General features: G+C 41.2%; 1 protein-coding gene across 1 annotated transcript; it reads right to left on the bottom strand.

The window, feature by feature from the left end:
• Positions 1-16: 16 nt before the first annotated feature.
• On the bottom strand, positions 17-16,694 carry jazf1a (JAZF zinc finger 1a). Its single transcript, XM_084920266.1, has 5 exons — positions 16,303-16,694; positions 7,432-7,504; positions 5,359-5,555; positions 3,912-4,081; positions 17-2,634 (listed from the first exon to the last, which is right to left on the bottom strand). The coding sequence occupies exons 1-5, from the start codon at positions 16,415-16,417 to the stop codon at positions 2,458-2,460; spliced, it is 732 nt and encodes a 243-aa protein (XP_084776392.1). The 5' UTR covers positions 16,418-16,694; the 3' UTR covers positions 17-2,457.
• Positions 16,695-21,973: the final 5,279 nt, after the last annotated feature.

The following is a 21,973-nucleotide window of genomic DNA, read 5'->3' as shown; positions in this document are numbered from 1 at the left end:
GAACACGAGTCTGAGATGTGGAGCTTTTTTACTTTATTTTGCTTTTTTTTTTCAGTCGTTTCCTGTTTACATTTAAGCAGCTTCTCTTTTATATAGAAAGACAGGTTGACATCATTTACAAGTCACTCTTCTCAGAACCTGTTGTACCCCCGTACAAAAAAAGGAAACATCAGTCTCCACGTTACATACGAAAATATAATTTAAAAGCACTTGACAACAGATGCACGTTACAATACATTCACTGTACACGGTATATTGAAGTTCCTCCCTCATCTCCCCTCCAGCACACACCCTCCGTTCCTCCTCTCCCATATGTGCGAGTGGCCCTCCCGAGTCTGAAGCTGAGGATGGGTTTTGTTTTTACGAGTGCTTGACAGCTCAACTTTCAGTCAGTCCCCGCAGAGAACCTTCTCTCCTACGCTCAAAGGCCAGACTGAAGCGTCTTCTATCATCATCTCAGGCTAGCAGCTCCACAGATGTCCTCGTAACCTGGTGCCAAGATTGTACAGATCCAGGTTCCAGGTGGTTTAAAATAGACATGGATTTGTGCTTATGTAGTAGCACACTCGCTGAGGGTATGTGGCGATCCTGCAGTCTGCCTTTTAACAACATTGTGTAAGTAAAAATCCCTATAGCCAAACTGGAGGACAGGACGGTGTGTGCATGTCGGAGATCACTGTACCTATCAAATGAACGGGGGGCTCATGCTGCAAGCCTTGAGCAGAATCTAAACTTTTTTTGTACAATGAGGGAAATGATGATATAATGAACAAATGTGTCTTGGCGAGTTGAAGCACTGCGCTCTCACTCGGAATGATGAAATCCCAGTCAGGAGCAACAAGCCAGCCAACCACCCTGCTCCATAGGAGTTGAACCAGCAGCCAGGCACAGAAACATGACACATCCGAGCAATGAGACACAGATTACAGTAATACTCTCTAGGCTGATGACTTGGATACTGCTGAAAACACACACCACTCACACTCTCGCGAACACACAATGGACTGGAATGCTTTTGTCTAAAACACACACGCACAAAAACGACACGTAGATGGTAATCTCTTTCAAATACAAAATCCACCTTCTTCTTTCACACGTCTCCACACGACACAGAAACATGCGTGAAAAACATTCTTCTCGTGTACATCCATTCATTCCCGTGACTTTTTTCTTTTTCTTCTTTTTGGAGGTGCGACGTACAAGAAAATCATTGCCACAAGTCTGGGGCGACCTCCGGGGTGGAAATATTACAACACTCTTCCCATCCACCTTCCCTCCCCCCCTCCCTCTCTCCTCATCATCCCCTCATCAGGCACATGGTATGGTCAATGTTTGGCAGTGGAGAGCTGTTGGCAACGATCATGGAAAAAACAAAACAACTACAAAGATCTTGGCAACTGGAATACAGTGTGCCGCTTAACCCACTTTTGTGGCTAAGCGTGTGGAACGCAGCTCTGGCACTGTGAATGAAGAAACGCTGGAGATAACGATGGCTTAATGCGGATACGGATCGGGCCGTGTTCTAATACGTTCTCCACGTGATAAAATGGTCAAACGACACACAGATCGGTGTCAAACTGAAAGGAGCATTAGCTCTTAATCTGTAGAACATGTAAGGAAAACAAAGAAACAAAAACTCAGAACCTAAAGTCAGCCAGCTGATTGACCTTTGACCTCTGAGGTGACAGAATTGCTCAGTCAGCAAATGAGGAATGAAAGGAACACTTACTGATACATAAAAATGAACACGAAATCTAAAACACTGACAAAAATATATAAAATAAAGCTTGAAAATAAAGTGTAACTATGTATATGCTCATGAATACTTTTATATATTTTTATGTACACATACATATCTGTCTATTGTTTATATATCGATATATCTATTAAAAGTATAACTTAACTCCAGCGCTTTCACCCCCACAAATGACCATGAAGGCACAGATCTAAGCTCAGCTGGACTCTGCAGCTCAAAAGGGAGTGTAACAACCGCTGAGCTTACATCAGCACTGGAGGCCAACTTCATCCCACTCAGAGCTGAGCAGGAGGAAGGCAGGGCTTGGTTGCACATCCTGTTTCACATCTCTGTCTTTTCTCCTCTTTACTTTCGTATCATTTTGTTTTTTGTCTTTTCTTTCTGTTGTTTTTTTTACAGTTAGCACCTTATGTAAGTCGAACGATAGAAAATAAAATAATGTGATAGCATATACGAATGTGCAAATGTACATCAATAAAAATACTACAAAGATAGGTTTTTTTTGTTTCCCAAAAAAATACAAGTGATATAACATAGATAGAAAAAAATACTAACGTAACACACAAAAAGAAGATGATTTAAAAAAACAAACAAAAAAAAACCTTAAAGCATGCACTTGATCCTTTAGTGTACATAGGATGGGTAAGGAAAGTCAGGACTTTTTTTTTTTAGGGGAAGTTGATTGGTGTGAGCGCAGGCTCTTAGCCTTGAATCTTGCGGAGGATCTCGGTGGAGACGGGCGGGTGGAAGTTGATGGTGTGGTGCCTCAAGCCCTGCGAGGTCTTGTAGCTTTTGCCACAGCGACACTTGAAGGGTTTCCTCACACGAATCTGTGTGCGGTGGCCGTTCTTGGCGTGGTATTTGATACCATTTACATTCTGAAGAAAGTGGTCGCATGCAGAGATGAAGAAGAAAAATGGGGTTATAATTACCACTTTTGATTGCACACAGCATCTATAAAACACCAGAGCATTATCCCAGATTTTATGGACAGAATTCCAATGAAAATACAACGAAAATACGAATGTGAAACATTTCACTAAACGTAGGCTTCATCCAACATTTGTTTTTCCTCTCTTGTTTTTCACTACACACATCATGATAGAGTAGCGCCAGTGAGTTGACTTTATCTCATTCACGATGATAAAACATGGTAGATTTCAATCGATTAGCCTTTTTTATTTTAAAACAATAGGTAGCAGATCAGTTGTCAGTTATCATGTGGTACACAAAAGAAAAATCCCATGTGCACCAGCTGTTTAATACTTTGAGTCTCCTTATATCATAAAGCCACCAGAGTTAAAATCTACTGAGAATTGCAAATATGAACTTGACCTTAAGCACAATTTGGGTGCAGATCCATTACTGGGTGCAAGTTTCACTAAAATCTGAACAGTACTGCTTATTAATAGTGCACAGACAGATGCAGGGATGGATGTCTCGCCAATCCACCCTGAGGCCACTTACTGCATGTCTTTCCCTGTTCTCTCTCTCTCCCAGCTTTGTGGTCTTCTATACATTGTCCTAAGACAATAAAGACTAAAAACGCCCAGAAATATCACTGATTTACATGATATCAGCAAAACTGCTATTTTGTGTTCAGTGGTAGGGAGTTAAAGTTATCATCCTGAACTACTAAACTAGGAAGGTAAACCTTAAGACTGCTTCATATTAGCATGTTTTCATGCTAATTTTACCATTTTTCTGTCAATCAACAATTTCCTTTCCCCGCTTTAAAGTTGGATAACTTCAACTATGTACCCGCCCACTGCATCACTAATGGATACTTCAGTGTCTGGTTGTTATATCACTGCTAGTCTCATCCTCTGTGAATGCCCCTCAACAACAAAGGTCGCTTTTCCCATGCTGCTGTTTTTGTCTTCAGGGTATTAGGGAGAAATGTTCCCACACTGTCCATTAGTTAAGCAGCTTGGAGAGTGAGCAAGCTGAATGAGTTTTTTGTTGCCAGCTGTTATTAAAAAAATGAATTAAAAAAAATTAAGTGAAGCAAAAAATATTAGTCACCCTCAGATTTTATAATGTGTTTTTTCAAACACATGTGATACTCAGACAAAAGTTCTAGTGTGGATTTATTCAGAAGTAAAACCTCATGCCTTCGTGGAACTGCCTGCTCCGCCCTCAGGTTCAGCCTTACCTTGTATCTCTTCTTACACCCGGGGACGGGGCAGGCGAACGGCTTTTCATCGGCCCCGTTCATTGACATGGAGCTGAGGATGGACTCAGAGCTGATGGCGCTTTCTGTGGTCCACGACTCATCGCTATCCGACTCTTCGTAGTCTACCTCCTCCTCATCATACTCGCTGCCTAAAGGCATAATGGAGCCACGCAGAACAAAAAAACACTTGTCAACCCAGCTGAAACATGGACAGCAACATACCCACGGGAATGTAACGCCCTGGGAATTTGAGAAGCAGAAAACGATAAGTGACTTTTTATTAACACATTTCTCTGCGTGCTGTCCCCTGCTCGGATGCATAAGCAGCCCACATATCACGGAACGCACAAGCCAGAAATGGTGTGATGTGCTTCCGTGTGTGCCTGTGAGTCAAAATGTGGGGATTGGCACTGAGAAAGAGATCATTAAGTGGGAGTGATCCCCATTGCTCAGCCTGGAAAAAGTGCTTTACTAAGTGCAGAACATTTTCCACTCACATGCATGCACACACAAACACACACACACACACACACACACACACACACACACACATAGACATAAAGGCCCACTGACCCCCCACCATCTCACAGGAAATGCTGCACCTCAGCTTGAGGAAATGGATGGCACCCTGGCACATGTTGAAAGGGGGCGTGTGCGCGCGTGCATATATATATGTGTGTGTGTGTGTGTGTAGCCATGCTGATGTGTAAGCCCAGACCTAACACTACGTTTGGAACCATTTGGGCTGGAATTGGACATCTGCTTCTAGGCTGTGCAACACACGGCCCCATGCGAACACACAGCGTGACAGCTGCTATGTAATTAGCAAAGTGTTGACTGGTCTGCTCACTGCAGGAGCCACCATTCCCAAGACACAAACAGCGCACACACACACGCACACACACACACACACACACACACACACACACACACACACACACACACACACACAGGAAAATAGTGGTTGGTTACAAGCTTTCCACTGTGACAGCAGATTTTCCTGATGATTTACAAAAGAGCAAGTATTAGCAGAGAATTGGCCAGAAATATCCAAAATAATAATGGTTAATGTTTACAGAGACACTGCTGAATATAAGATGAGCAGGCTTGTGCACTCCTAGCAGGTATTTTGTAGTTTTCACTTTGAGATGCAGAGCCATTGGACAGCTATGAAATAAGCTGCATTCCATTTGCATTACAAATATCTTCACTCGCTCTTCAGCGCGCTGTCTGACTTTGATGAATATGCTTCCCATGTTTTTTTTCTCTTTGTGTCAGTAGGGTTAAATTGCCTAAGTCAGTTTCAACATATCCTTTTCCATCACACATATAAGCAATCCATCTTTTTCCCTTTCAATCATACGTTTGAACACACACACACACACACACACACACACACACACACACACACACACACCGGTTATACCTGTAGGTGTGCTGCTGCGGAATGAGGAGGAAGGGGTGATGGGGGGCGTGACGGGAGGCGTCAGGTTACCGCTGGTGTGGCGGGGAGGTGTGGCCGTGCTGTTCCTGGACACTCCGCCCGTGATGGACAGGGACAACTTGGGTGTGGCCTTCTTCTTTATGGTCTCCTGCTCCCGGCGTGCTGCATCCGTCATGAACCTGACGTCGCACAGTTATTTTATTAGTTCGCATTATCCGATTTCTCATTATTAATCAGTGGAAAGGTCTCCTACCTGCATGTAATACTAAACTTATGTGACAGCTGTGTTCTCATCAACTTGAAAACCTTATAAATACAAGCAATGTTGTTCAAATAAATGCTAACACATTTTCATCCACTTGGGTTGTTTTTTTTGGGTTTTTTTTTTATAACTTTGACCTCTTAATTTGAAAGGTAATCAGGTAATTAACTGAAAGTTTATTATAACTTCGGTAATTGTTGTAGTTTTGCCCTTTCCCTGCTAAGGCTACAGCCACAGAGGTTTAGAGACAGCAAATATGCTACAGTACGGCACCAAAAACATACTGATTGCTTTGGTCACTAGCAGATTGCAACTGTTGCCTGTGGTTTGCATGGATGACACAAACCCTACCAACTAGTGGCTGCCACTGGTCTCTAGGCCTCTGCAACTCAGGCCTAACTACTCAGATTTTGCTTGTGATTACATGAAATTATAAATTAAAACAGTAGTTCTCTTACTTTTTAAACTGATGTACAGCCACGGATCCACTATTGATCTAATGATGTAGCCTATTTTAATCCTTCATCTACAACTTTTGGCTACAACTCTGTTTAGCAGCTATTAATTAAGTATACTGACCACTTTCAACAGTTTTCCCACTCCATTTAGTTGCACGTGTTAATCTATACTTTTGGGTAAGATTTTCAGCTGATAGACACATTTTCAGCCAATACTGTCCAGCTTTTTTCAACATTTCACCTCTGTATTATGTTTAGCTAATGACTGACTTTTAGCTAGTTTAGATTTCTTGAATGGTTTATCTTGCCATTAGCTAGTCATTGCAGTGGGAAATCCATGCTTTTAGCTACAAGATTCAATTTAAAGCCTCACTTTTAGCTCTTAACTCCCAACTTCAGCTTATTTTGTCGCAATTTATTTAGTAATGCTAACTGTTTAAATGTTTATCCATACTATTAGCAATCAAATTAAAATCCTTATTCAAATGGTATACAGTTTCAAAAGTCTTAGCTAATAAGTTTAACTAGTTATTAGCAATTTCAAATATTGTTTCACAGTTTAGGTTTTTTGTTACGGTTTTGATAATATATGTATTCTTTTAGCTGTCTTTGCACGGTGTTTTTTAGCTGCTAACTGTTTATTTAAATGTTATTTTTTTATTTACTTATTTTTACTCTAAGTTTGGCTAATCTGTCCTCGTACCCTCTGTTGACTGCAGAAGTATCGCTGCTTTAATAAAACCCTGTTAATTTATTATTTATTATCCTTTTTCATAAATTGTGATTCATATCCTAATTTCGTTTTTCTAACATGTGGCGTTAAGCTGTGCTCCACTGTTGCTATGAGAAAAATGTCCGTTTGTGTGAGAAGACAGGGCCTTGCTGCTGAATGAACTCGTCCCTTAAATATTCTGTCAAAACATGTACAGTAAATACGAATGACATTTATAGCCTCGCCACTTGAACAATTATCACAGAAAACAAACCTCTCTCTTTCATTCCACCATTATCTCTCTCAGTGTTACATCTTGTAGGGATTTAACGAGGCATTTAGTGGGACGTGACACATCGGTTCACCACACACAAACACACACATGCCGTAATCCTCTGGCTGCACAGGGAGTCAAAAGTGATTGTCTTGTGTGGTTTTCTGTGCTGGTCTGTGGATGAGTCACTGCTGTGGGTATGGGAAAAGTCAGTCATTGGAGATGTTCTCCGCAAGCCACATATACACACACTCACACGCACATTAACTTTCACTTGTGGAACAATGGTGCCCTCTGTAGATGGATGCTTTTGAGCGTGTGTGAATGTGTACGATTGTGTGTGCCTTACCTGTTGATGTAGCTTAGGGCCAGGTAGGTGGGCTGCTGTTGCTCCTGCTTCTCCAAGACCCTCGGATCTGTGTCTGCGAGAGAAGGAGACGTTCAGATTAATCACCACTCCCTGTGGAGGGAAAATGTTCTGTGAATACTCCAAGTATGTAGCTGACTCACACATGTATTCTTTCTGCCAGACAGGCTGATAGATTACTAGATATGTCTCACACTGCGTTCACTGTATTAGTCTCAATGTGTGGCACCCTGCAGATACATTTCAGATACTTTCATAAACGGCACGTTATTACAGCAGAACCAAGCCCTATCTAATTTACAACCAATGCCTTCGCTGAAGTGACCCAAGACCACTTAATCGTTGCCGGGGGGAGGATGTGGTTACAAAAAGAAAAAAAATTACTTTAGAGTAAAGGCGGCTGTGATGAATGTACACACTGTATGAGTTGAGGAGTACATACAGGCTTTTTCCAGATGACTTGCTAAGTCAGTAACGCTACAGTCGGCAACTTCCACTGCCTGAGGCAAGCAGTGTGTACTTCAAAGTCCCATCTCACACCCCCGGGAAAACAGAAGCAAGTGTGCATGAAAACACTGCGGGTGGGTTACATATGTGAACTACCAGTGCCATCAAGTGTTCAATCTGGGAATGTTCAGAAGGAGCTTAAAAAAACAGTACATTTAAGCCAAGCCATCTATGTCTGCGTGAGTGTGTGCACTAGCAGGCATAATTGCAGCAACATATGTAATAGCTAGCAGATGTATTTCAATTTAGATCCAAGGACTAGATCATCTCTGTGCAAAAATTAACAACACACCCCTGGATGCTTCCAACTGTGGTGTGTTGGCCTTCTCAGCCCTTCAGTTTTCAGGCTTTCACACCTCATAATTAAACAAAGAATGCAGACTTCCCACCGTGCGGGAGGAGGAACACTAAGGAGACCAGCAAACAAGAAAACAACCCAGAAAAAAGAAACTTGCTCACTTCAACTGGTCTGCCATGCAAAACATAGTCCTATATATGTGACTTTCAAAATAAAAAGACTAGGCAAAGGGGGAAAAGGGTAGCAAGATTATATACCCAGGTGGTCCGCAGAGGTGGTCTCTGACAGTCTTTTATAGCTGAGACTTAATAATCCTACCTGCTGCTCAGATGTAGAGACCAGAGCTTTCTGTGCATGCATAATTGTGCACAAACACACACACATACACACAGCTAAACCTACATCCCTGAGTCACGAGACATGTTTTAGTGAGAGCTATCTGCATCTTTTAATAACCTTTTGGAAACCACTGAGTAGACTAGACAACAACAGGGAAAATCTACTAAAACAAAATCTATATATGCACTGAGATTAAGCAAAAAGATGACAGGAATGACAAATGAGTTTGGATTAGAATTTATAACCTGTTTTGTTTTGGGGGGGGTTTAATCTAAAAGATTCCCACAGAGTCCACAGTGGCATCTTCACATTACTTGACAAACTTAAAACACAGAACAAAACACATCTGGGGAGGTGATAGAAAGAAAACTAATTAGTGTGATCTTTTTAAAATAGTGAGAGTCAAACGTATACAGTTGCAAGAAAAAGTTTGTGAATATCCTCATATTACCTGGACTTCAATGCTACTGTTTTTTCCCTCTGTCCTAATTGAAAACAAACAAAAATCTGACTGAAATCAAAACAAGAGCCAAGCCCACATGATTAGCCAGTGTTATCTGTGTGTCAGTCCATTGGTATCAGCGTTTATAATGGCCAATAAATGTGAAAAATAAAGACGGGACTGAAGAAAGGCTTTTCAACCATGTTCTGTGTGTTGAGGTTGTGTAGTAAATAAATAACTACACATAACAAATGTTAGGCAAATATGTTCAGCTAATATATTGTAATAACAGATTTCTTTTATAGATATCACTCCCAAAAATCTTACACTGGTCAGATTCTGCTAACAACAAACAAAAACTTGCACTTTCCGTGCTTTTATTGAACACACTGAGTAATTACTCACAGTCCAGGCTAGAAAAACACTACCAAATTCTCCAAAAGCTACTGGGAGTCAGGTGTTCCAATTAATGACATGGGATTGGAAGTCTGGGATGCAGCTGTAGCACTTCCTTTAAAGACATGCATGAAAAGCCTCATGTAGGCTGCTCATCTCAAGAATGACAGGCTAGTCTGAACCAGAGGTGGACAAATAATGTTCCTAAGGGCCTATATAAGAAACTAGGATTACTATAGAGGGCTGCAGCAATGACCTGAACTCAGTTCTGCTTCATTTTAATTGTATCTCTTTATGAACCTTTACTGGTAAGAGTAGATGTTACAATCAGGTCTGAACCATTCTGTGACTGCAAGAAATAGCAGTACAGAGATGCACAAAGCTGACAGCATGTCTTGCAAATATCAAACCACAGCACACATCTGAAAGAGGTGAAAACAAGACCGAAGGGTTACAACAAAACACCTGCAGAAGTCTTGCTAAAATGTTCGTTCATCTTCACTAGAAAAAATTACTTAATACCAGGACTTTCACCTCTCCACGCCCCCTTCAAAAAAACGGCACATGAAGCAGAAGAAAAGTCAGCAATATCTTGTAGGCAAACAAACTGCAAGCAGGAGGAAGCATCGTGGTTTGCGGCTGCTTTGCCACCTCACAGCCTTGATGCCAATCATTAAAGGAACAATACATTGAACACTGTATCAAAACATTACACAGTAGAGTGTCAGGGTAGCAGTCCATGAACTGAGGTTCAGGAGGGTGGCAACAACATAATAACCCAAAGGATACAAAGTAAGAATTAAGTGTTTTAATGACCAAGACAGTGACCTTAATCCAATTGAGATGCTGTGGCTAACCTGAAGAGTGTCCAATCAAGAGTTTTATATGGGCCCTCTTCACTGTGTCGGCAGCTACTGTTGCTCCTTCTACGAGTGACTAAATTCAAAAGCTGACTTACTTTTATTAGCCGATACTGTGAGTGATCACTCAATGTGTTCAATTAAGACAGGAAAACCACTGTGTGGTTTTAGTTTAGTCAGATTATCGCGGTCCATAATTGTAACTTTTTTGTAAAGATGCAGATTAGGCCACATTTTATGAGTAATCAATGCAGAAATTCTGTTAATTCCACATTTTTTTCCAACTACATAGCAGGATAAGACTGACTCAAAGGACTAACTGTGAAAGAAACATCAGCTGAAGGCAATTTAATGTGAGAATGGCAAAAATGTGAGGAAAGAATGCCAGAATTAATATCTTGGGATGTTCAAGGTGCTGAGGATTGTGGATGAGGTAAGTGTGTGTAGAGAAGGGGGAGGGGTGTTGGTGGAAATGGGGTTAGCCAGGTGCGGATAGCGAGAACTGCAGTAAATGTTAGCCGGTTTTACAACTTCCACTCGCCGAGCTAGACAGAAAGTGAGCATGCTGTTGATCCTGCTGCTGTGGCCAGAAGAAGACCTGCATATGTACACCCAGTAAGCTACATACATACATACACACACACACACACACACGTATATATATTTGCTAACTGAACCTCAAAGCTGCCAATTTCAAATTTACAGTACAGTGTTTTAGCAAGCTAATGTACATGCATGTGCATATTTGTAATTCAGTACATGTTTTCCTTATCTGTTTTGTTTCAACGTATCACCAGTGTGGAAACACTTTAGTTATTAATAGCTGTGCCCAATCTGCAGCCACTCATTTCACAACCCACACATCCATCTCTCACAAACAGCACACTGCTGCCACCTGCTGAATGTACTCTGTCTGCATGTGTCCACATGCACAAGCCCATTGTGTAGAGAGGTCTGTGTATGTGTCTCTTTACATGTGTGCATGTGCTGAAACCAGACCAAGAATGCATGGCTTGTTATGCAGCCTGCTAATTAAGCCTCGGAGAGCATTTTAACGTGTTTCTAAAGCAGCAGGCAACCGGATGGAGGGAGAGGAGAGGCGAGGAGGAGTGGGAGCAAAGAGAGGGGGCATATGGGTGGAGGGAAAGGCAAACTCCTCTGTAATTACGCTTCCCAGTGCTTGGTGGGGCGCTCAGTTCGTGCGACTTCCGAAAGACAGTGTGTGTGACTGTGTGTGTGAAGCAAAAGAGAGGGTCTGCAGTTTCCAGTTTGGGGTGCCAGTCCAATAACTGCTTCGCTACACCCTGACAGGTCATACAGGAAGTATAGTGAGCACAGCCTCTCACATGCACAAACATGCACCCCTTCCCTTCTCACACCTCTGACAGGAGCAGGATGGGAAACAACCTGGCAACTAAAGCAAGAACAAACAGCTGAAATCCTTCTTTTAATGCATATATAAATCACATATACATAGAGCTGAAATGATCAGTCTAATACAGAAACATTGTCCAAAAAATAATTACAATGTAAAATAAAAATGAAAAATAATTGTAAAAATAATCGACTGATTGGTTACCTTTTCAGCACGTGACTTACTGGTACAAATTTTGTTATATCTAATAGGGCAGGGCGATATGGCCAAAAATATATATCACGATATATATTTAAAAATTTGCGATAACGATATAACTGACGATATAATTTCTGCGAGACAAAATGCAACTCCACGACTTTACTAGCGCAAAAAAAACCCCCATCCATTTATTTTACTTAAACAAGCAGCTGGTTTTTTTATGTGCATTAAAGCTATATAAACATTTAACAGTGTAAAAGTAAATTATTTGCTGAAAGTTTAACCAAAAAGCATTTCCAGTAGAAATGGGCTGACATATCCTGAGCATAACCATGTATAATATCCACTTAAGTTAAAAAGAGGTGCTTTGCTACATTAAACTGCAGTGTGCCAAATAAAAAAGTCAAATATGTATTTTTCGGACCACAAGATGCACGGGATTATAAGGCACATTAAGCGAAACAAAGCAGTCAGATAAATCAAACTTTATTCAACTCATTCTTCTTGCTTCCTCCACTTCTGTACCATTGATTCATTAATGCTGTATTCTATCACAGCTGCTCTATTCCTATGTTGTTGCAGTATATTAATGACTAACCTCATATTGTGGATGGATTATCTCAGTTGTTCTCCTGAATGAAGTTTGGTTTACAGCATCCTGCCATGCAATTGCATTTGTCTCTAACCATCAGGAACCTTCACGTTAACTTTTTCTTTATGTTATGCTAACATAGCTATGTCGCTAGCGATCACGTAGCACAGCATTAAACACCAGCTAGCCCAACTTCAGTAACCCTACAAACGTCACTGCCGTGTAGCTTCCTGTCTTCATTTATGTTGGAAGTGATAGCAGAGCTGTACGTTTGATTTTTTTTTCAGAAATCTCTCAGTCAGAACATGCTATATCATGCTTAGGTAACTAGCGAAACTAGCGAGCTAACTTCCGCTAACTTCTAACTCCGTTAAAAGTAATGAATTCTGTTTTCATGGATGCCTGGATGTTAAACATCATAGTTACACCTGGTAAAGCAGCAACGCTGATCATTTTATTAAAGATGGAAGAATTTAGACAGTTTTTAACTCTCAGTGATGTTCTTTTGACTTCGGGACCTTAAAGGACGGAGTTTAGGACCCAGACTACTCCCAGATTTACGAGCACCTTAGTCCGACAAATACGGCAATAACGATGGCCGCTTGCATGTTCTACAAAAAATGTGCTTTGTTGTGTATCTGATGGACAAACACCAAACCAGTTAAGTTGCACCATTTTTACAAACTAATTCTGGTTCATCCGTTTCACTCAACAATCTGCTTTCCCCATTCTCATTCTCCGTTACCGCCGTGCTTTTTCGGCACTGCGCATGCGCGATATTTCATTTTCTTATCGTTGCCTAGCATTGTACCGGTATTACCGTGAACGGTATAATATGGTCCAGCCCTAATATCTAACATATTCAGCTTTAACTTACATAGTAAAACAGAATAATCTACACATCCTCAAACATGCTGTCTCCCTGTAAACAACATCACAAAGAAAAAAATGCAAAAATAAATTCTAGTGGTTTGCCAATCGTACCCACAAAATTATCCCTATAATCGAAAAGCAACACCTTTAAAAAAATCACTGCAAACTAACGATCAGCATTCTTCAGCAGAGTTTACATCATGTTACAAGGCCGTAGTTTCAGCTCAACCTTTAACTCCGAATGCAGAAGAAAAACAAGGATTCAAGTAAAGTCTGTCCAAACAAAGGTGATATCTTTTGGGATTTCCCTGTACTCAGCTCACACCCGTGTTTTGACTTTCATAACCTTCTCTTTTAAATCTCTTTCCCTGCTTTTAATCTCTACCTGCCTCCCCCCTCCCTGTCCTTTTTGCTGAGGTAAGGGGCAGGTACGTGCTTGTGCAGGTGAGAACATTGCTGCCGCCGTGCACGCAGGCAGAGAAGCCTGACATCATTGCATTCCTCAGACCTTACCTACACTCCCAGCACAACAAAACTACCACACTAAACACAGTGCACCTAACCCCACTTCCTTATTGCATTCGGCTGTAATCTAAACAGTGTGGGCATGTCATTGGTAGGCTCCTGCCCTTTAGGATGAGATCAGTGTTGTAGATCCACACGTTTCCTAGGTTTCTCACAGATGGGATCACGACACACTCATCTGGTCTGCTTGCTGCCAGCTATTATGTGTCAGACAAGGCAGAAGTCCAAATAAAAAAAACGATACAGAAGATAACGGATTAGAACAGGAGTCCAAACACAAGGCAGAAATTTGGGAGTTTTCTGGTCGTGTAGCACATTAGATGCCCTACCACAAGAGGGCAGCACAGCCTGCAGCAAAAACTAACTGTTTCCAGCAGAGGCCTACACTGATTTCTCCACACCTGACTTAAGTCCCGCTGACTCACTTTTTACAACTACTAGCATCTCATATCTCAAGCTTCTTGTCACACTGCAAGAACAAGGACGATCACATCTGTCTGTCATCTGTGAGACCTTAAACAGCTTATCTGATGTCTGTTAGGACGATCAAATTAGCTGATCCTTTGATTGATTATTGATCACACGCCACTGCACTAATTCACAACCGAAAAGGAAGTCAAAACCAAATGTCACTTGCCTCCCCGCCCCCTCTCAATCCTCTCCATGTGTCACTCTAGGCCCTATGGTAACTGATCTGAAAGCAGTATTGATTAGACTCTTTATGTCTGTGCCGCCCCTGATAACCAACCGTGCTATAAAGCCAGGAGAGGGGCAATTCATTAATCCAGAATATTTGATTGGTAAACCGCTATTCTGTTCATCTGACAGTTAGGGTCAAAGGTCAGGCTAAGAGCCAGATGGGGCATACATCACTCAGTGTCTGTGGTGTTTGGGTTGTTGAACTGAGGAAGCAATATTAATCCCTGCATTTCTGTGGGGACAAGGTGAAAAATCATGTTTTGATTTCTTCCACCCTTGGGTTTATTTGGAAGAGATCCATGGAGCATATGGGTAAGATGAAGAGCAGCCCACCCTGCTCCTCCGTCTCCCCACCAGCAAACACCACACCAACTACATCACTTGTGTTTATCAGTCCTGTTCTCCACGTGACGCGACATCACGTTGGGTGTCCTCAACACAGCTGGTTGCTCGACAGCACTCTTTGTCAGTGAGACAGCAGGTGTGCAATAACTCAGCCCAATACACTGCCCCTAACCCCTTTAGGGACCGCCAGTTGCCATGGAGACTGGCTCAATGAAGCATCTATGTAAACCCCTCGCTCCCCCCCTTCACATAGCCTCATGAGGATGGATACTCCCCACAAATAATGATTAGCCCACATCAGATTACTGAGTGATTCAGAGATGCGTAAATGCATCTCTAGTCTTATTTGTTATGGTGGATCATAGTTTAATCTAACACACTGTGTTATTGTGTGTTTAGTTGGAAGTGACAGTTTATTCTGTTCTTTAAATCTGCATGCTTTTCTCTGCTACCTCGAGGCAATAGGAGGAAAGCACTCCCTTATCAAGAATTCATATAATTTACTTAGATTTTAATTATTGTGCATGCAAAGACAGGTATTTTTATTTAACAGCTCAAAAATGCACCTAAACCAGCTCTATTTTCCCCCATTTTTGAAAATCCACATACAATGCTGCTATAATAGAAGTTACTAATTGCACCAATTACCACTTAATTAAATAAATACATGTCTCTTTATAATCCAGAGTGTTTACCCTGCAACTTTTTCTGTGCCTCTTATGTTAAATGGTGGGCAAACTGATTACGATGGTATTTATACGTGCCAGGGGGCAGTCATCAGAGTGTTTACTGTCAGACCAAAATCTAATAAGCGGTGCAACAAGTCGGCGCTTGTACTTGTGGAAGAAAACCTGATTATGTCCTTGCATGTCTGCTACAACTTCAGCTGATGGAGTGCCAGTGGGAATTAGACACCAAAATAACAGAAAAGCCACGGGGGAGTGACGCTTTCAGAAATGTGACAGTCAAGAGTTTTCGGCAGCTCAAATGCACAAGCGGTATGAAGAAAAGCCACGGCTGCACTGCGTCAGGCCTGGAAATGTAAACAGTGCTCAGCAACGCTAGCTGTGAAACCGCTGTCTGGTCGGGATGCTAGTTTCACCTATGAGACCTACGCGGCCCTCCTAGTCGAGTTACCGCTGCAAAGGTAACTGCTGTAGCTGACTCCTAATCAGACGAGTCGGCCCCAACATCTCAGAAAGCATAGTTTATTTTCCAGATATAAAAGTTGATAAATAACTCCCTCTCCGGCGAGCCTCGACAGAGAGCAAGAAGCAGGAATAGCGGAATGCAGAGCTGAGCCTATCTGCGTTTAGCTAGCTAGCTAGAGGGGAGGGGGGGGGGGGGCTAGCTAATACCAGCTAGCTGTCTAGTTCCCTCTCCCCCGCTGGCTCCACTCACCGATGTGATTGTCCTCGATGTGGACGATGAGCTCGGCGAGAGACTCGAACTGGAGTCCGCAGCCCCCGAACCTGCAGGAATTGGAGAAGAACGAAGCGGCGGCGATGCCCGTCATGTTCACGGCGCTGGTGCATTCACCGGGCGGAGAGGGGGTTGGAGGGGGGGGGGGGGGGTCCAGGAGCCGGGGTGGTGAACGAGGAGGCAGAGGTTTCGGGTCCGGGGATAGGAACGGGGCAGAGCGCGGAGCAGCGGAGCAGACACCGGGCGGCCAGACAGGACAGCGGCGGACGCAGCTGGGAGGCAGGCGGGGCGGTGGGAGGAGGAGGAGGAGGGGTGGCTGGTGGCATACGTCACGACCTGCCTACCTGTTGGTATCATGTGTGAGCCCGCACTGACTGCGGAGTGATATCAAAAATCAGTCTAATCTTGGCACATATACATACGTTATAAACACAATATACAAACCACACAAGTAGAACAAAAGGAAACAGATTTCTCTTTTTTAGTTAAAAAATATATATATTTTTTATGTCCTTAAAATAAGGACTCATTGGAAATTTACTGTTTGCCCCAAACGTATAAAGAAATACAAGCCCAAATCCAAAAAAGCTATGATGCTCTTTAAAAATGTAAATAAAAACAGAATGCAATGATTTGACAATCTCAAAACACCGTATAACACAGAAAAATATCAAATTGTCAAAGTAAGAAAATGTACCATTTTAAGAAAAACATTAGCTCATTTTAAATCTGATGGCAGCAAAACATCTCAAAAATATTTGGAGGGGGCCATGTTTTTTCATTTTTTAACGTCTAGGAAGTAGGGAGACCAGGTGCTGGACTATGTCCTATTCCTGTCTGTTAGAGGATTTTATCTGCTCAACAATCCTGTTTTTTTGTTGTTGTATATATTGTGTCATGATGTGCCAAATGTTTTCAGTTCTACCATGAAGCCATGCTGTTATATTAGATGCAGTATGTGGTTCAACATTGTCTTACTGAAATATGCAAGGCCTTCTCTGAAAAATACATAATCTGGATGGAAGTTTCCCGCAGTTTCCCGCTTTGCCTCAGTCCATTTTAAATGATCTACGATCAAGAGAAGATGATGGTTTTTCTGGATCATATTCACAAATTGCTTTTTCTTTGCCTGATAGGGCTTAAATTTTGTCTACAGACAGTAATTTCAGGAAGTGTTCAGGAAACCATTGCAGTGACTTGTCTAAGGCCCTGAAAATCATGGGTGTCCAGTATTTTCAGCCTTCTTTCTCACACACAGAGATTTCTCCAAATTCTCTGAATCTTATGATGGTATTTTGCACTGCAGATGACGTGACACTTAAAGTCTTCTGAGATGTTCTTTTTATACCCAATTATGTTACTGACCTGTTGCCAATTAACCTAATTATTTGCAAATTGTTCCTTCCAGCCTTTTGTTGTCTCTGTCCCAATTCTTAGGTGCTAACCTGTGCCTCCCTGCTGAAACACAAAGAAAAAAAAGGTCAACATCTGAAATCACAGTTATGGTTTTAACAGATTTTTTAGCATAAAAGAGAATGCACAAGTCTACTAACGCAGTGAATTAAGATCATAAAAACAAACTTTAGCTTCTATTTCTGCTTCTAAGAAGTTGGTCAAATTGCATTAATAAATAGCATGTCCTTCACATGATCAGTGCCAAACTTTTAAACATCAACTTGTATGTGCTTATTTTGTAAGCTAGATATCAAAATTTCAAACTACCTCTCAGTATAATGGGCCCACATTATCCCTTACAAACATCTTTGTTTACACATATTTAGTTTAATGGGTTCTGGTCAAAATAAGTACTTATAGTGGGTTATATACAGTACTGTACATGTATATTACACTGTCTTTTTAACTGATAAAGACTATGTCTGTCACACCTGAAAAAAATAGTGCACACACAGGCACTGATCAGTTCTCTTTTCAGCTTTTGTCTTGATACATTATTACCTATTACCTTGCAGGATTTAATAAAACATAACAGATTATGGCAGCTTTCATATACTTCTGGTGAATACAATCTGGAATCTGAAGGAGCCTGAATAAGTCATGAAGAGAATAGATGCTGACTTCTTCTTTATATATTCATAATGGTAAATACCTGTCTCCAAGTATATACTTTAGCAGCGTGCTTAGCGTAAATGTCTGCTGTATTTCTTTTTTAATGTATTTTATGCTGTACGTAATCCCTTTAAAATGTGTATGAAATGTGCCATAAAAATACTTCCCTTGCCTTGTGATTTAGCTTTAATGGAACTGATTCACTTATTGCGTGGGCTAGAGCCAGCAGCTTACATGTTTCTAAACCATGTCAATGCTTTTGTCTGAAGGGGCTTCAAAAGACCAAGATGTGTGTATGTAAAATGACATGGATAAGCCTTTGACAACAGAATCTATGACATCCATAAAGTTAAGTGATTAATGTTACCCTATAATGGGCTCAGTGATGAGAAGAGTACCGCGTAGCTTTGTGTGCAGTTCCCAGAGAGAGGAGAATGTCCTTAAATCACTGGGGCTGGCTAACCAGAGCCGGCTGGCCTGTGTTGGACCTGTTAATCGAGCGTTAAAATGGACTGTCATAAACCTGGCCAGTGACTTCAGCAAACAACCTTAAGACCCGGAGATACGTTTTTTTTTTTCTGACTGCTCTCTGTCTACTCAACCAAAACGAGACACAGCAACTAAAACACAAAATATAAAATACACTGCAACAGCCTTTGAAAGCAAACATGCCAAAACACGGTGGCGTCACCAGTGCACACGCATACACACACATGTACAGTACATGAATTCGGTGACTTCATCAGCCCAACACAGATGTTCTCTCTTACACACAAGCATACAAAAACACACTCGGGATAAACACACTCATTACGCACACGTGGTGTATCAGAACTGTGAGAGTGACGCAGTTCCCAGCACCATTACGTAAATGAGAAGTGGTAGCATGTGTTGTAAAAAGGCGAAGGGAGAAAGGGAGATACACGTCGAGAGTTTGTGGTGCATGACATCACCTGTTTTGAGGCCTGTGGGTGGCGCAAAATCTTAGGTTACAGTTTGGGATTTGGAATTATCAGACACCCTTTTTTTCTCCTTTCTTTTTCTTCTTTTTTTCTTTTTTGCTGGAAATGAATAGTCCAACAAGTGCACGGACCAATGCCCAACACAGTTTGCAAATACACACAGAACAAACACAGGCACAAACACGCACACACATTGGGGCTCTGTTACTATGTGGGTCTGCATGTGAGGGATGGGTTGCATGTAAATTTAACTCACTACATTACATAATCAGATCTCTGCAAGTTGCATACTTTTTAAAGTATCTGTTACCAGTTAGCTATTTTTTAAGTGCACCTAATAGGAATAGTCAGAAATCAACCATGCATGACATGCATAGACTTTGCCAGCTGAGCCAGATGTGTAATGTAGCCAAAGTGAGGATTAAGCTACCTAGAGATGGAGGTCAGAAAGTTTGTTTTACCTTTAACCCGAAGCACCATATTTTTTCAGACTGGGTGACATCAGGCTCTGAGTAGGCAGCTTTCTAAAGCTCCCAGACTGGCTGTTAAAAGCCAAGCCGGGGTGAAGGTGCCAGATGGTAATGGCTGGTAGAGCCCCTGAGTTATGGAGGTAGCTGTAATCTCACTGGCATTGTCTGCTTCAGGGCACCAGCCAGAGACTTCCTGGCTGCCGTCATACACTTTTTAGTCTGCCCGTGCACTGTTCGCGGGCATGTACATCTGCTGTAAAACATCCCTTATCTTCGCTGAAAAACAAAACTCTGTGACTCACGTTCACATGGGGGAAGAGAAGCTCAAAACACAGAGTGACATCATCACAACTTCCTATTTCTACTTGTTGCCAGGGTGATGAGAATTTGCATACTGTAAACGATTGGTGGATGATGAGTCAGTAGGGTTTGGTCCCATTTTGCAATTTAACTATAACAAGAATCCCCCTGTTCAGCTCCAGCCTGGCTGAAGCACCGGAAAAAGCTGACCAAACATGGTTTAGCTAATGGTAATGATTTGTTGTGCTTTTGTTTTGATGACATTTTGATGGGATAATTTTTTTGTATTTATTCTAAACAACAGTCGCCCTTTTTTAGGCAGTTTCTCTGATAAGTATGAAAAATGCATCATCGTAAAATGCCAAAAACTGTCAAATGATTCATACACTCCTTCAGAATAACTTTTGAAACTGTTCTTCCGTGGCTAGATAGACAGAGTATGACTCTTTGCCCTGATAATCACATATGACATCATATCACCAACACAATGGCTTCCAGTGTGCAGTAGGTGATGCTAACATTAAACGTTATCTATAGCAGTGTTTTAGAGTCAATAATAAGTAACTCAACGTGCTTTAAATCTTAAATTTACATTTATATTTTTGTTGCTTTTGTTTATTGTTTTCTCAAGTTTATTATTTTACCTTTGTTTTAATTAGGTCATTGGTGTAAGGGACACACCTTTTCATATGCTTTACAAACGAGTTCAATTTGATTGTTGCTTATGTTTAATTTGCGTTATACAGTTTGAATGTTCACTTTAAATCTCAGACCTAAATAAAGCCATTAGCTTTAGTGATATTTAGGTTAGCAGAATGACCTTCAAAACGTTTTCGAGGTCTCATGCTATATAAATCAATTTACAATCACTTTCTGTTTAAAGATGGTTCTTCGTTCCCACTGTCTCCAAGTCCTCATAATGGATTATTATTACATTATTAGTTTGTTGGGGTTTTCTCTGTAATATTGTCTTTATTGTCACATTTTATTTCTTGTTTTATTATTATTATGTAATAATACTACCACTACTACTACTACTACTACTACTAATAATAATAATAATAATAACAATAATAATAATAACAATAATAATAATATCTGTACGTCTATGTATACCGGATGTATGACCTGGACAGGTTTTTTAAACTCTCACATTTTCAAAATAAAAGTACTCAACTACTTCTAGAAGTTTATCACCATGTCCTAAGCTGTCGTATTTTAAAAATAAAGCGTATTATTGTTTTATTTTTTTAAAAAAGTATAACTGTAGTGGTTTGCACATTCACCTTTCAAACGAAAGAATCCCAGGAGGGACCACAAATTCTTATGGCTTTGGGTCAGAGGAGGCATCCGGCGTAAAAGCTGTGCCAAATCAAACATGGGGAGCTACCCGCTGTGACAATCCCTTCTGAATAAAGCAGCTGGTTTAGGTCTTATCTTTGTGACAGAACTTTTAGTGTTAACTTTTTAGGGTATGAGTCTTCCTCTGCCACTTTTCAGTCTGGGGTCCCGCAGAGCTCAATTTTAGGGCCTCTGCTTTTTTCATTATATTTACAGCCCCTGGGAACCATCCTCAGAAGGCATGGAATATCCTTCCACCGCTATGCTGACGACTGTCAGATTTATCTGCCTCTGAAGCAGAAAGAGGCCTTCTCTATTAAGCCACTTCTAGCATGTCTAGAAGACATTAAATCTTGGATGTCCCTAAACTTTCTAAGATGTAATTCAAGCAAAACTGAGGTGATTCTGTTTGGTCCTAGTGGACCTTGTGAACCATCTGCTATTGATTTGGGAACCCTGGCAGAGTATTTTAAATCTGTTGTTACAAACCTGGGTTTTAAGATGGACAGT

Source organism: Perissodus microlepis, chromosome 22 (genome assembly GCF_051167445.1).
Source record: "Perissodus microlepis isolate ML-2025 ecotype Zambia chromosome 22, ASM5116744v1, whole genome shotgun sequence".
Classification (NCBI taxonomy): Eukaryota; Metazoa; Chordata; class Actinopteri; order Cichliformes; family Cichlidae; genus Perissodus; species Perissodus microlepis.
The sequence above is the reverse complement of the archived record's forward strand: the minus strand, read 5'-3'. Positions and strand labels throughout refer to the sequence as shown.

Coding starts and splice junctions, on each gene's coding strand:
- jazf1a (XM_084920266.1), bottom strand. CDS start 16,417: ATGACGGGCATCGCCGCCGCTTCGTTCTTCTCCAATTCCTGCAGGTTC. Junction 7,505..16,302: donor CATCGAGGACAATCACATCG/GTGAGTGGAGCC, acceptor CTTCTCTCGCAG/ACACAGATCCGAGGGTCTTG. Junction 5,556..7,431: donor GCCCTAAGCTACATCAACAG/GTAAGGCACACA, acceptor GTGCGACGTCAG/GTTCATGACGGATGCAGCAC.